The sequence below is a fragment of the Herpailurus yagouaroundi genome, unplaced genomic scaffold (assembly GCF_014898765.1).
Source record: "Herpailurus yagouaroundi ecotype Mexico unplaced genomic scaffold, PumYag 200, whole genome shotgun sequence".
NCBI classification, from domain to species: Eukaryota; Metazoa; Chordata; class Mammalia; order Carnivora; family Felidae; genus Herpailurus; species Herpailurus yagouaroundi.
In genome coordinates this window covers 1,683,990-1,698,950 of record NW_024412431.1, presented here as the reverse complement: position 1 = coordinate 1,698,950, position 14,961 = coordinate 1,683,990, and the positions used below count along the sequence as shown (strand labels likewise).

Sequence of the window (14,961 nt, the reverse complement as noted above, 5' to 3'; positions counted from 1 at the left end):
ACTGCAGGGAGCCCAGTGGAGGATGCCAGCAGCCGGCTTGGCTCTCCGAGGGCACATCTTAGACCCGCGTCTGAAAGGCAAATGCTGACGCATCCCTGCTTGGCCCCATGGGCCTCCTTGGGTCCAGTGCTCCTACCCTGTCCTGTAACACAGCAGGCAATAGTGCTGAAACCACCCAGGACACGCACGTTACCAGTTTATCACGTGAGGTTTCCGCAGCTGTGGCCACCGTGGACAAAAGTGCCCTGTCTTTTACTTCCCCAGCTGAGACCGCGACCAGTGTCTCTGCTCCTGGAAGAGAGAACAGTCTGACTATCACCACAGCCTCCAGCCCTGACAGCAGGGTGACAGGTGGGGCTCCGGTGTCCTCATCTGACCCAGAGAGGGAGCTCAGAAGCACGGCTGCCGGTGGGAACTCTGAGCCCTCCAGGGCACCCCTCTCCAGCACCCCAACAGCCGCGTCACAGACCCAGGCAGGCTCCGTTCAGGACGCGAGTGAATCCCAGCGCACACGCTGGACAGAAACAGATCCTGGGGGGTCCTCAAGCATTGTGGTAACCTCTGTCAGCCCTTCCCCCACTCCGGAAGTCACTGCAAAGAGCAGCCCCTCCAAAGGAACTTCACCCCAAGAAACCTCGACAGACACACTCTTCACAGAAGCCACAGGCGGCCCAGCCACTGATCAGCTGACTGTCCCCAGTGGGGTGGGAAACAGCAGCACCAGGAGGAGTTGGACCACAGCCCACCTCCCCACAGAACATACGGCTTCATCTGAGACACTCACGGGTTTGACTCAGACCATGAGAAGTGCCCCAGTCACTCCAGCCGAGGTGGGGGCGGCTGGTAATCCAAGTACTCCAGGAGCCACACGCTTGCCCTCCAAGACGGTCTCTTCTACTTATCCCGAGACGTCATCTAGAGAGACTCCAGATTCCGGGGAGCAAAGGAGCCCAGGACTGCCTCGGTCCAACACGGAACATCACTTTGCCTCCCCTGAGCTTGGTTCTGAGGGAGACACCACGCTAACCCCCAGTGTTTCCCTGCTGTCACCTGCTTCAGATCTGGGTGATAAAGTGCCAGGCTCTAGCACATCCTCAGTGCAGACAGTTACCTCTTCCACGACCACGGGGATCCCGGGGAGCCCAGAGAGGACGGAGCCCAACTCAGCTGTCACGTTTCCCATAACGGCAAGTAATCCAGCGGCAAGTGCTGGGAGGGTCAGAAGTGCCACCTCTACCCTGGCCCGTCCATCTCCCCCAGGGGAGGAGACAGCAGGGAGCATGCTCCCCCTCAGCACCTCCCCCGAGACCCCAGACCCGCCCAGCCTCCCCGCAGCCAGGACTTCGGCTTCGGAACCGTCGGGTGGCCCTGGAACCCTCAGCATCACCAGTGTGTCTGGAATGAAGACTTCATTTTCTCCACCCCCCTCCTCTGCCTCAGAAGAGACCAACACCCTTTTATTTACTACTGGAGAGGATTCAAAGAAACCTTTAAATCCATCTGTGTCTCCACCTGAGACCTCTGTTTCCAGAGACAAGACCACCTTGGCCTTCACCTCTGTGCCCACGCAAACCCTCTCAGCCGTGGACTCCTGGGCTACACGCTCAGGTGAGTACCCCTCATCCCACATAGCGAATGCCTTCAGGACCACAAACAGCACCTCCATTGCACAGTCAGCCAACACCACTCTTCCTAAAACTTCTCGGTTGACGAGGACCCCTGCTTTTATTCCTGCAGCTGCCATGTCACAGACCAACACTGTACTTCACAGCAATGCTTGGCCGGAGACGAGTCCCAAATTTGCAACAAGGTCGCCTCCGGCACGAAGCACTGTGTCAGCGACTGTCCCTCTTTCTGCGGCCGGCGTGGTTCCTGGATTCAGTTCCCTAAAGACCAGCTCCACGGAAGGAGTGTCTGTGTGGCAGCCTTCAACAGACAACCCAAGAGGTCCAGCCACCGTTCCTTCCGGACCTTCCACCAGGATGCAGCCCACAGAGGGAAATGGTGGGGAAAGGAAGTCGGGAACAACCCACCTGCCCATTGGAACCGCATCTCCACCTGAGACATCCACACATGCCTCCCTGGCCAAGGAAAGCCGTTGGGTCTCAACGAGTGCATCTCAGTCCACTGGTGCTTCCAGCTCAAGGACTGTACGAAGGACAAGCCACTTGGCTGGCCCCTTGTCTGGGGCCCCCTATGATTTGTCCTCTGGGGGGCTTACAGTTTCTGGGGATGAAACCAGCCCACCTCTGGCTCCAGAAACAACTGCAGTTCACTCGCCTGATAACTCGTCTTCATCTGCTGCTTCTGTTGCCCCAGTCCCAGTGGCCACCACATTTTTAGCCCAGAAGGTCACCGCAAGCACTGTAGCCGGCACAGCCGAGGCTAGTAAATGGGACATGCCCATATCTTCTAGGACTTCCTCATCACTTAGCAACTCCCCAGCCAGTGCGGACACAGGGAGGGGCGTCTCTGTTCCCCTGGCTACTCCATCGTCAGCCCCGTCAGTGGAGCCATCAGAAGAGAGCGTCGCTACCTCTGGCACCCGCCCAGAACCAACAGACTCACCCGGCGTCCTCCTCAGAGAGGTGCAAACCAGCCCAGAGAGTCACACGCCCCTTGTCTCACCCTCGGTGAAGGCCACCACGGCTGTATCAATAGCAAAAATGGAGACTGATGAAATCTCTTACTCTTCTGGGTCGCCACCTGTGATGTCACTTCCCGGAAAGATCGGCACCAGTGGTACCGGGGCCTCCGCCACATACGTCCCCCCTCCGGATCCGATGGTGACACGTTCAGCTCAGGTCTCTTCATCCCATTTGGTGAAAGAGCTCAGAACCACAGACACTTATGCAAGAACAGAGTCCGCCAGCCCGGCTGCTGATGCTGGAAGTCCTCAAATCCCAAGGACACCCAGTCCCACTAGCCCAGACAGGATGGCAGGGGCCAGCACAGACACAGCTGAACGCTTCACTGGATCCCAGGGCACAGATCCGGCAGAAAAATCCCCTGGCTTCGGGACACGGTCAACCCTAGGACCAGTGTCTGTCGTGGCCTCTGCCTCCCCTCCCTCTGGAAGCAGCACATTGGAACTGACCTCTGACGCCTCAGGTGAGTCCTTGACCCTGAGCACCAGTAACGAGAGCACAATCACTTCTTGGCTCCGGGCTCTCAGTACGTCTCTCCCCATGGTAACGTGGCTGAGTACCAGCTCAACAGAGGAAAGGGCCTTAAATGCTCCCGATGCTTCAAGTCCAAGTTCATCCAAGACATTTGCTACATTTACACCTTCTGTACCTTCCCATGAACTTGCAGATCCAGGGGTAGACACCACTGTTCTCCAAAATACAGATTCGACCACCGTGGGCACGGGTGGGGACTTAACTCCCCCCACAGCCACAGCCTCCCACCAGCTCAGCATGAGTCCGTCCGCCTCGTTGATTCATGCACCCTCAGATACTACAACCATAGCTATCACAGCCTCAGGGATGAGGGACAGCACCGATGTGTCTGCTTCCAGATTTCCAGGCCTCTCCAGCACAGAAGCCGGGCAGAGCTCATCTCGGCCCCTCCCCATTACCTCTCCATCGACAGAGCCCACATCCCCAGCAGCACTGACCACTTCAACACCCAAGAGAAGACTCACATCAGAGGCAACAAGACCAGCCGGCTCCGTGTCTCGAGACGAGACGAGCTCACCCCCAAGGCGGACTGCAGAGGTTCAGAGTCTTGCTTCCATGGTTAGCTCTGTGGAAACCAGCAGGGGGGTCGCTCAGACGTCTGACCGTGGAAAAACCACAGTCAATCTGAGAACAAGTTTAGCTGCCCAGTGGAATTCATCTCTGCCTTTAACACACAGCACTGTGGGGATCCCGGCTTTGTCTGAGGCCACCACTCCTGGAAGGCAACGTGGCCCCTGGTCAGAATCATCAGTGACCACAGAGAGAGTTGGGCCAGAACCCTCTTCTTCAGTCTCCTCTGTGTCCCCTGAGGTGACCACTGCCTTGGGCTCTGCCCCCACAATGCCGGAAACTGTGGGCTCCACCTCATCCGTCCCTAAGTTTAGGGAAATAACTACTGAGAAGGCATCAGCTCCCTCCCTGGCCTCTGTACTGCTGGGTGGAAGCTCCCCCCCATCTCCCCCAGAGGCCACATCTTCCGTGGGCACCGGGGAGGGCGCAGGGACGAGTCCACTCCTGTCACAGGCCAGCTCATCTTCCGGAAGGGAAATCGACTCCTGTGCTTACTCATCCTCCGGCATCAGCCACAGTGCTGATTCTTTTGACCCATCCTCCAGAGGAGTGACCGGGGCCTCTCGCCTAGACCCCACGGCCTCGAGCTGGATCTCCTCATCGGCACTTACTGACTTTCAGGCACAGACAAGCCAAACTTCTCCCAAGACTCCTTCCTCCTCAGGGCCAGAGCACACCAGCCTGGGAGAGGAGAGTGGCCTGGCCAGGACCTCATCAGGAACATTTACCTCTTCTGAAGCCAAGGGAGAGCCCTCCTGGACATCTGTCTCTGTACCGTCAGAGGCTCCAGCTGACAGAGGTGAGGCTTCTGGGTCAGACCATCTGTTCCTGATCTGGATAGCTTGCCCCCATCCATGAGTAAGGACCTGCTCTTTCTGCCCTCTTGGAAATGGCTTTGTTCTCCTTGGTTTGGTCACTGAAGATGGTAAGAAATCTCCTCGCCTTTTTTTAACAGGATATTTGACTTGTCTTGCATCAGGATTCCGGCTTCAGGGAAATGTCCAATTGGCTAGGGGGCCACTAGAGCCCCTGGGTCTGGTTTTCTACCGGTAGTATGGGGTTGCCCTTCTATAGTGTGCAGTGTAGACTTCCTGATGAATCTCACATTTTTTAAAACCTTTTTTTTTAATTGAGGTAATATACAGTTCAGTGGCATTAAGCACATTCACACTGTTGTGTACGCATCCCCGTCATCCATCTCCAGAACTTTATCTTCCCCAACAGACACTTTGTTCCCATTAAACACTAACTCCTCTTTTTCCCCTTCTTCTAGCATCTGAAATCACCATTCTACTTCTGTCTCTGTGAATCTGACTATTCTAGGTACCTTATATAAGTGGAATCATGTAATATTTGTCCTTTTGTGTCTGGCTTATTTCACTTAGCATAATGTTTTCAAGGGTCATCCATGTTGTAGCTTGTATCACAATTTCTTTCCTTTTTTTAATGTTTATTATTTTTTTTTTTTTTTTAAGGGAGAGAGAGACAGAGCATGAGCAGGGGAGGGGCAGAGAGAGAAGGAGACACAGAATCTGAAGCAGACTCCAGGCTCTGAACTGTCAGCCCAGAGCCCAGTGTGGGCCCTAAACTCATGAACTGTGAGATCATGACCTGAGCCGAAGTTGGCCGCTTAACCAACTGAGCCACCCAGGCGCCCCTCTTTCCTTTTTAAGGCTGAATAATAGTTCATTGTAGATATATAGCGCCTTTTGCTTATTCATACATAGATGGACATTTGGGCTATCTCCATGTTTTGCTCATTGTGAATCAGGCTGCTGTGAACATTAGCGTACAAATATCTATTTGAGTCCTTTTGATTCTTTGGGGAAAAATACCTAGTAATGGAATTGCTACATAATATGGTAGAATACTAAATTCTTATGTTTAGATTTTGAAACTTCTTCTTGAGGTCACCTGTTCTCACCCAGATAAGAATCAGCCCATCATGACTAAGCTTCCCTAGGTATCTCCGATTGATGGTCCATCTCAATAAGACTAGTGGGAGGGCGCCTGGGTGGCTCAGTCGGTTAAGCGTCTGACTTCGGCTCAGGTCATGATCTCACAGTCTGTGAGTTTGAGCCCCGCGTCAGGCTCTGTGCTGACAGCTTGGAGCCTGGAGCCTACTTCAGATTCTGTGTCTCCCTCTCTCTCTGACCCTCCCCCGTTCATGCTCTGTCTCTCTCTGTCTCAAAAGTAAATAAACATTAAAAAAAATTTTTTTTTAAAAAGACTAGTGGGAATAGAAGTATGTGGCTTCTGTGTCTGTCTTGTCTCCCTGAGATGACTGATCACATCGCCTTGGTCATCACTGGTTATAAAACAAGCAGGTTCCTATCAGGAATCTGACAGCCTTTCCTGACACTATCTGGCATATGCCCTCCTCTATGTCCTATTAGGATATCTGACTTAAAGTCACCTGGACAGACACCTGCCTCACTCTTTGACAAGCCCATTTTTTATGGACTAGACCAGCACTTTGACGTGATGTCCGTGATCCCAGACTTTATGTGGATTCTGTTGATTCTGGGACTAGAGAGAGAAGAGGCTCAATTATTGCCCATTAATATCTTATTTCATCGTGCTTGTTCACGGCACAATTCTCACGCAGAGCTGGTGTTCCAGTCCCCCAAATCTGTGTTCTCCTGTCTCTAGCCTTTGAATAACATTTCCTTATAAATAAATGTCTTTGTTTCTAAACTGGGCACATATTAGTTTTTCTCAGGTGCTTTCCCTCTAAACTGACCAGTATCCATCCAACCCACCTGTCTCTCCTACAGGCACTGATGGGACTGTGGTGTCCGTTACTCACTTCCCCACATATGAAAGTTCCTCATGGCTGAACAGTGACCCTTCAACACCTGTGACAGTGGTTGATTCTGCAGGTATGACAGCTGCTGCTAAACTTTGTCTCTCTAGGAACCATGTTTTCTATTCTCTGGTAAGTTGTGTTTCTGCTAGAACTAGCCTGAGATGTTGGTACCACCTGGATTTCTCCTAAAAAATGTAGATCTCTTGGCCCTATTTCTCCAATATGGGACTTAAATATCTCCAAGGACACAAGAGACCATTCAATGTTCAGGACGTTTTCATTAGTAGATGGCTCTTATCGAAAGAGGTCCAGAGCTAGCATGATAAGGATTGGTCAGGGGTGGTTGACAGTTCCTGGAATGAGCCCTACATGAGAAAAAGCCACCATCTTGGAGGATGTGATACCATGAGCAAGTCAACTCTGTGTCCTGGAGGTTTTCCTGAAAAGGAAATGGTTCTCTCTTGTCAGGTAGAAGCGATAGAGGTTTAGAGACTGACCTATCATTTTATAATCTAATCTTCCCTGCCCTTAGATTCTCTTTAAAGGCCAAATAGGAGTTTCCAAAATAAGAAATAATAAGATAATATACATATTAAATTATGCCCTAAATCTTTAGAGATAATATCCAGTAATCCAGGGCTTCAGGTGGGAAGCAGGGACCACAGCACTTGGTAAATAAGGGTCAGATATGGGGAAGGAGCAGTAGATATAGAAAAGGAAGGACAGACTCTCCCCCATTGGCCAGAAACAGGATTTGTTAAATGTTCTCTCCAAGCAAACTCAAAGAGATCAATCTAATAATCATAGAAACCTTACCATAATCACTAATACTTCCTAAAATCATGAATACACGTTTTAGCAATGGAGGGCTTGGGGCGACAACTACACTGTATCATGTCACAGCTTCTCCTTGTGGCCAGCAGATGACCACTATGTTTGCTGAGACTTTAGGAATGAGTCAGACTGCTGAAAGCCCTGAACTGACAACTCTATACATTTCCATTGCTTCTTCTGAGAAGCCAAGCACACAGCCTGATGTAAATGGTCCCTTTCTCTGCCTGGCCCTGTATATACCTTGATCTTGACAACTAGTGCATATCCATCATCTGCAACTATTACCAGGTCAACTTCTCATAGAGACACAAGTTCTCAGGAACTCATTCTGGAGCCCAAAACCAGCCCATCCATCTCAGTATAAGCCTTCTCTTCAGGGTCCAGGACGGGTAAGGTCAAGCATCTTTGGGTGGTCAGCAGCACAGGAGTGGCCATCATGTCCTTACCAGCACCAGTCCTTACCAGCATGGAAGGCAAGCAGAGCCCTCCCTCAACTCTTCCTACAGCATTCACAATGTCAGGGCATAAGTACCCAGTAGCAGTGACCCCTCCTGAAGGAAATCTGACTCTGAGTACAAGTTCCAAGGGACAGAACTTGAAGTCTTCCTACACTAGAGATGACAGTGTAAACCATTTTCTGAAGTGAGACACCACTGAGATGACGGGGTCACTCACCGGGTCTAGTGAAAACCAGATTGCCGGTGGGTGTGAGCACAGAAATTTAGAGGAGTTCTCCAAGTTGGATCAGTACCTCAGTGGAGACACTGGCTGCTTCTGAGACCACTACAGACACAGAGGGAATTCATCCTTTTACAGTTTTACTGGTAGACTCTGTCTGGGCAACCAGTTCTGAGGCTGGTCATGTTCTCCTGTTCCTACCCACTCAGAATCACACAATGTCATGCCACCAATGGTTACAGCCTTCATTCCAGAGGCAACCAACCTTTATACTTCAGCCTCCATTCTTCCTAAAACTGCAAGGACTGGGGAAGAATCTGGTTCCTCACAGACTCTTGGACTGAGGGACACTGGTATTTCTCAGGATTCTAGCACAGCCACAGACACAAAAGCATGATCTTCTCCCAAGTGTTCAGGGATGCTACTACTGAAATCACTGGGACTTGAGTTTGCTTCCCAGTAAACTGTACCTATCCCAGGCTTTACTCAGTCAGTAGGTGACACTGGCATCCCCAGAAGAACCAACATCAACCGTTGTCTTGCCTCACATGGCTGATTCTTTACACATGACCTTCAACACACCAACAAGCCCGTCTAGGACTGCGGCAAAGAGCACTCTTACTCTGGACACCACGACCACAGCCTCCTGGGAAGGAACCCCTCTGCTGAGACAGTTTTTCACTCTCAGAGATGACTACTCCTATGAGCAGAGGGCTAGAGGCTCCATCATAGACAAGACCTTCTTTTTTGGAGGTCTTGGAGGATTTGGAGAAAAGACCAAATCCCTGTCCCCTCTGGTACTTATTCTAAGCTCAACTTCAGCTTCTTATGTTTCTTCCAAGGCAGAAAAATCCAGAACCCCTAATTCTCCTTCACTTGCCTCTGGACTGACACTGTCTACATTATTCACCAACATTCAATTCCAGAAAACCACAGTTTTCCCAGGCACTGGCTCCCCAGAATATCCTTGGTGCCTGAGCATTACTGTGGGAGAATATAGGACCCTTAAGGTGATCTCTGTGGCCAGGCCACCAAAGGCCACCACATATGGTGTAGTTGTGACTCTAGCCACTGAGGAGAGCTCCTCTGATGTACAGCCCAGCTCAGTTCCATGTGTTAATACCTGTATCCCATTTACAAGTAAGAACCTAGTTCCTGACTTCTCTTGCACTGGGCATTCTGAGATTTGGTGGATACTATTCAAAAAGGTAAAGAGAGGATTCCTGCTGAGAATGTCCATCTGGTTACACATATCTAGTAGGATCATTCTACTTTCTCTATGTAACTCGTGACGCTTTTAGCATCCTTGAGTCCAAATTCAGTTCCTTCCAGTCTGAACCTACCTTTACCCTCCCCAGATGTGAAGTCTGCATGATGATAGTTATAAAAGAATGATAAAGGGAAATAAGAAAGTGCATAACCAAGACATATTATTTGCATATGTTTGCTAATCTGATATAATAATTCATGATATAATCCTTATTTTACTTATGGAGAGTCTAAAACATGGGAGAGAAAAATCAACCAATGGTGAATTCACATAGGTGCTAGAGACAGACTACTGCCAAATGCTTTTGCTTGAGGCCAGTCAATTCAGCAGTCCCACCATCAACAGGAAACTCTTCTATAATTATGATGTAAGACACCTTATCAGTTTGATTTCGTGCCAAGAGAGTCAGTCCTCACCATGTGCCTTCTCAGAGACAGATGAGGACATGCTGAGTCAGTGCCTAGTGAGAGCATTTCTTGTGTGTTCCCATCTTGAAGGAAAGCTAGGCTGACGTGTCAATCCTCTTTTCCTTCAGGTCCTCAGGAGCCTGTGGCAACCACCACTGGGGAGCTGAGTGAGGGGGCGTATGGAGGCACCACGTGGTCAACGGGTGACCCCATGTCTCTGGTGACTGCAGGCAGACTGGGTATGTACGATCCTCTGTGTACATTATGCTTAAGATTGGTCTCTGGACTAAAATAATTGATTTCCTCAGTCCCAGGTTCTGGTACATAATCAAAACTTTCTGCTGTTGTACCCAGAGGCTATTGGTAACATTTTAAGTGGAGATTTATTGACTTCTAATATGACTTGCTTCTCCTTAGTAATTTATATGTTCAAGAGCCAATCATTTCAGCTTTAGGAACAGATATAATGTCTCTACAAAACAGCTGACCAATTGTGAAGGGCCTTCCTAATTCAGATACCATCACTAAGGTCAGGGATTGCCAAGAACAGGGAAAGGTAGACCTGAGATGCCATTGGTTTATTCTACGGGACAATTCATAATTACAAAATGATTATAATGCTGTCCACTGTTACAGTGTTCTGCAGGTGAGAGGAGGTGTCCATTTAAGGTGCTAGGTGGATGAATACAGCTGTCCTGGTTCCTGAGAGCAATACTTTGATGTGTCTTTCTATGCTAGAAGGTGGAGCGGTTCTTCATTTCACCTAATTAGAGGTGAAAGAATAAGAAAATATACAGGAAGTAAGGTGCCTTAATCCACCTCTTCCCTTAACCTGTTAAAAACCAAGCCACAGAAATTTTCATTAGAATCAGTTTTGAGGTCTAGGGGATAAAGACAGATATTAGACTAAAAGAGATTGATTGAGAAGGCTGGACCAAGGTGGAAAAATGGAGAGGGAGAGTTTTTCTCCACCAAAAGTTGGGAGAGTTTTTCTCTATTCCTGTGTAGAATCTTTACCCTCCACTAAGACATGAGATGTGGTATATAGGTCTGCATGGAGGCCACACTGATATAAAAAACCCAAGATGCCAGAGGGAGCTCTGAGAGCCAGTAGACCAAGCTCATGTACCCAACATTGGGCACAGGGTTGGACAGTATGATTCCTGCCATCTGGAGGAACATATTATGTGCAGATTTGTAAGGAGAGAGGAAGGAGAATCAAAATCAGAAGAGCCCCATTTTTACCTCCTTGCAAACTTCCTAACTGAAGAGCTGTTTCAGTCACAGGCCTGCCCACAAGAAGCCCAGGAACATCTGAAGATATCCTAAATCCAAGCTCCAAGGAGCCCAGCAGCAGCCACAAGACCAGGATCACTGTGGGGACTTCTCTTAGGAAGACTCCAAAAGAGACTGCCCCTGTGGATACCACAGTGGGACTGGCCACCCTTCAGTCCCCGAACACAGGGAGTGTCAGCACCAAACTCCTTCCCTTGCCCACAGGAAACACGATGACAGCAGAATCATCCACAGAAATGGCAGTAGTTACAAATAACATCTCACACTCCACACATCCGGCTGAGGCCTGGGCTAGTACTTATTCTGGGACACCAGAAGGGACAAGCCAGTCAAGAGGAACAATGTCCTCTTTCCACCCAGAATCAACTTCTGTAGGTGCCACAGGGAAGGTTCAGCAAGTCAGCTCAGGCTTGACTTCAAAGACAACTGAAATGGACTTGTCCACACGGTTTGGCTCCACCGAGGGGACGGCAGTGGACACTCATTTCCCCTTGAGCACATCTTCCACTGGTCTTCAAGACTCTGCAACAAGTTTAGTTATCTCCAAGGTAGCCACAGGCTCAATGGCAGATAAATCTGAACTTAAAACCATGCCGTGGGTCAGCACCGTGGTCATTCCTTCCACGGCCTTCAGTACAAAGGCAATGGCAGTTGAACGACAGACAGGTGGATCTGTGGGGAAGGCTTATTCATCTGGCCCATGGCCAAAGCAGATACCTGGGAGTGACCCAATGTCGAGTGCCTCCCCTGTGAAGCCAGACACAGCTACCACCACCCTCACAACCCACATTCCTCCAACAGGACCTTGGACTTCTGACAGGTCAGAAGACTCAGCCGCTATCAGCCTCACCAGTATGGCAAAAGACACAACTGGTTCCTCTATATCTGCTACTTCCCCTTTGGTGGGGCCCAATTCTGAGTCCATCACTGGACTGGAGACCACTGAAATGGCATCTCCACCTGGGGTCCCTTCTGTGACATCATATCCGACAGAACTAACAAGCAAGGGTGGGGCTCTCACCTTGGTGATCATCACCTCCAGCCCCAGGGGAGCAAGGTCAGTTTCAACTATAATGACTAGCCCGGAGAGGAAGTCCAGGGCCACAGTCAGCACCCAAGCACCAGGGACCTCTCCATGGACTGTCACAGACACAGCTGTCCAGTCACATGTCACTGGTTTGCCCAAAGTCAGTTCTACAGGGAGGACACTTTCCTCCTCAGCAGTGGCTACTGGAACAGCTGAACAACAAACAAGTGTATCTGTGGGTGCGGCTTATTCATCTGCTATCACACGGTCAGACAAGACAACTGGGAGTGATCTGATTCATGGTGCATCTCTAGAAGCCACAGACACATGGCATCTCACCTCCAGAGAACAAATCACATCGGCAACTCTGACCTTTAAAAGCCAAGCCATCACCAGCCCCACCAATGATGCTTCAGGAGGAAAAATGAACTCTTCACCATCTGGTGTATTTCCTTCAATGGAGTCTAAGATGCTGGTGGCCGTCACAAGTGTAACGACTAGTAAGGCTGCCTCTATGACTGAGCAACTGTCACAGACCTCATTTCCTGCAGAAGCGAGCATGATGAGTACGACCACAGCCCCCCCTCCACGTGTCATCACCACTATCACCACTATGGGAACCAACTCAGTCCTGACTACCATGTCCAACCCAGAGAGGAGAGAGAGCACCATGGACAGCACCCTGGCTACAGAGACCAGCACATCTGCCATGGAGCATCCTTCCACCTGGTCATCCACAACTGCTTCTGCCCCAACATCAGGCTCCTCGGCTATGAAAGACATAACTTCAATTTTGAAAGTCACAGGTTCTCCCAAAACAACTTCTGCAATGGGCACAACTTCATCCTTAGCATCAAGCACAGAATCAGGCTCTTTATCTACTCCCCATGGCATTATGACTGTTACTGGAACCAGCCCAGCCAGTCCATCTTCTCGTGCTTCAGCTGAAGATATGAGGTCCACAAATATGAGAACATTGACTCCTTCAGACACAACTGCATCTATGCCCATTTCAACTTCTGGTATCGAGAAGATGAACACCTTACTTCCTGACATTTTAGACACAAGTTGGACTACCAGTAAAAGAAATATGGAAGTTCTGCCTGGTTCAATGGCTTTCACTGACCATCCACATACAAAGACTGACCCCAATATCCTCCTATCCGTTTCACTGCCTGATTCTCTGCCCACACATGACTGGACTACTGGGAAACCTGTGTCACCAGCCACAACCACTACCTCCACTCCTCAAGGGGACACAACTCAAAAATTCAATGTAATGAACACAGTCAAACCAACTACCTCATACATACCATTCTTTACAACGGAAACAGGTATAGCTCCTTCGCTAAGTTACACTCCTACAAATGAAGAGAGAAGAACAGAGAAATACACCAATGACAAAATATCTACCCCAACACTTCCTCAGTCCATGAGGTCATCAGATACCACTAGGGACCATATAATGAAAGTTGTGACAAATGGTGAAAAACTAACCATGAGTGAACAGGATGGTACTACTAGGACTACATCTGAGGACACGCTAGCCTTGGGTACCTCAGCCATAGCATCAAGGGCAGAGATGCACTCGGCTGCGACTCAGGGTTCTAGACACTCAGAGACGACCACTAGCATGGACAGACATTCAGAGGATGTGTCACACCCAAGCCCTTCCTCTGAGCAGGACATCAGCTCTCCATCTTCCCTGGTGCCTTTATCTTCCATGACCTCATCCTCTACAGTGTCCCCCACACTGCCAACCAGTAATCCTCCTTCTCTTGTACCTGTCACGTCACCTCTCACCCATGGCCTGCTGAGGACCCACAGCACTTGGAACACAAGCTTGGAAGGTGTGATCAGTTTACCCTCAGGTCTGAGTAAAACCTCAGTAGAGATTCAGGCCTCGTCTGAAGACTCTACTGATACAGAGGCCACTCACCTTCCTCAAAACACAGCAGTGACCTATGTAGGGACCCTCAGTTCTGCATGGGAATCTAACCCCGTGACCCCAGCGGGCTTACAGCCAGACAGAGGCACATCTCATGTCAAGACCTCCTCCATTGGTGGGGATGCCATGGCTTCCACAAAAGGGTCGGGCCTCTCTGGAACCATGGAGACTGAGACACCATCAAAGATGTCCCTGGCCCCAGACCCATGGGAAACCAACATGTTCCGGCACACCAGCTCAGCCACAGAGGAAATCACTGTCCCTTCCAAGGTGTCCACAGGTACTAATACTGAGGCCACCAGGACAGACATCATGTTCTTTAGCAGGGCATCCACCCCGGGCCCTGTTCAGCTCACGATGTCACCAGACTTCCCCACAGAAATCAACACCAGGCTCTCTCTTTCCCCCGTCATGACAGAATCTGAACCTATCACCATGGACACTATAAACATTCCCTTAGAGGCTATACCCCAAGACACACTAGTCTGGGATACATCAGCCACAGCATCAGGGGCACAGACACACTCAGCCATGACTCAGAGTTCTCCACGCCCAGAGATGACCGCTAGCGGGGACAGAGGTTCTGAAGATGAGTCACCCGCCAGCCCTTCCTCTGAGCAGGACATCAGCTCTCCATCTTCCCTGGTGCCATCTTTACAAGTTATGTCCTTGACTTCTGCAGTGTCCCCCACACCTCCAGACAGTAGTTCTTATCCTTCTGACTCTGTCACCTCACCTCTCGCCACTGGCCTGCCGAGGACCCACATCACATGGGGTACGAGCTCGGAAGGTGTGAACAGTTCACCCTCAGGTCTGAGTCAGACCTCAGTCGATGTATGGGCCCCATCTGAAGTCTCTACCACTACAGAAGCTATTCACCCTCCCAAAACCACAGCAGTGACCCACATGGGGACCCTCAGTACTGCATGGGAAGCCCACT

The 14,961-nt window shown here is 50.0% G+C and overlaps 1 protein-coding gene across 3 annotated transcripts in view; it reads left to right on the top strand.

Moving 5' to 3' along the window:
• Positions 1 to 657: 657 nt before the first annotated feature.
• The window catches only part of MUC16 (mucin 16, cell surface associated), a 92,318-nt gene continuing 78,014 nt past the window's right edge, over positions 658 to 14,961 (top strand). For all 3 annotated transcript variants that reach the window (XM_040449798.1, XM_040449797.1, XM_040449799.1), the window contains exons 1-3: positions 658 to 4,551; positions 6,530 to 6,634; positions 9,879 to 9,989. In XM_040449798.1, the coding sequence (XP_040305732.1) occupies positions 801 to 4,551; positions 6,530 to 6,634; positions 9,879 to 9,989 (3,967 nt within the window). In that variant the 5' untranslated portion in view covers positions 658 to 800. The remainder of the gene's footprint in view (positions 4,552 to 6,529; positions 6,635 to 9,878; positions 9,990 to 14,961) is intronic.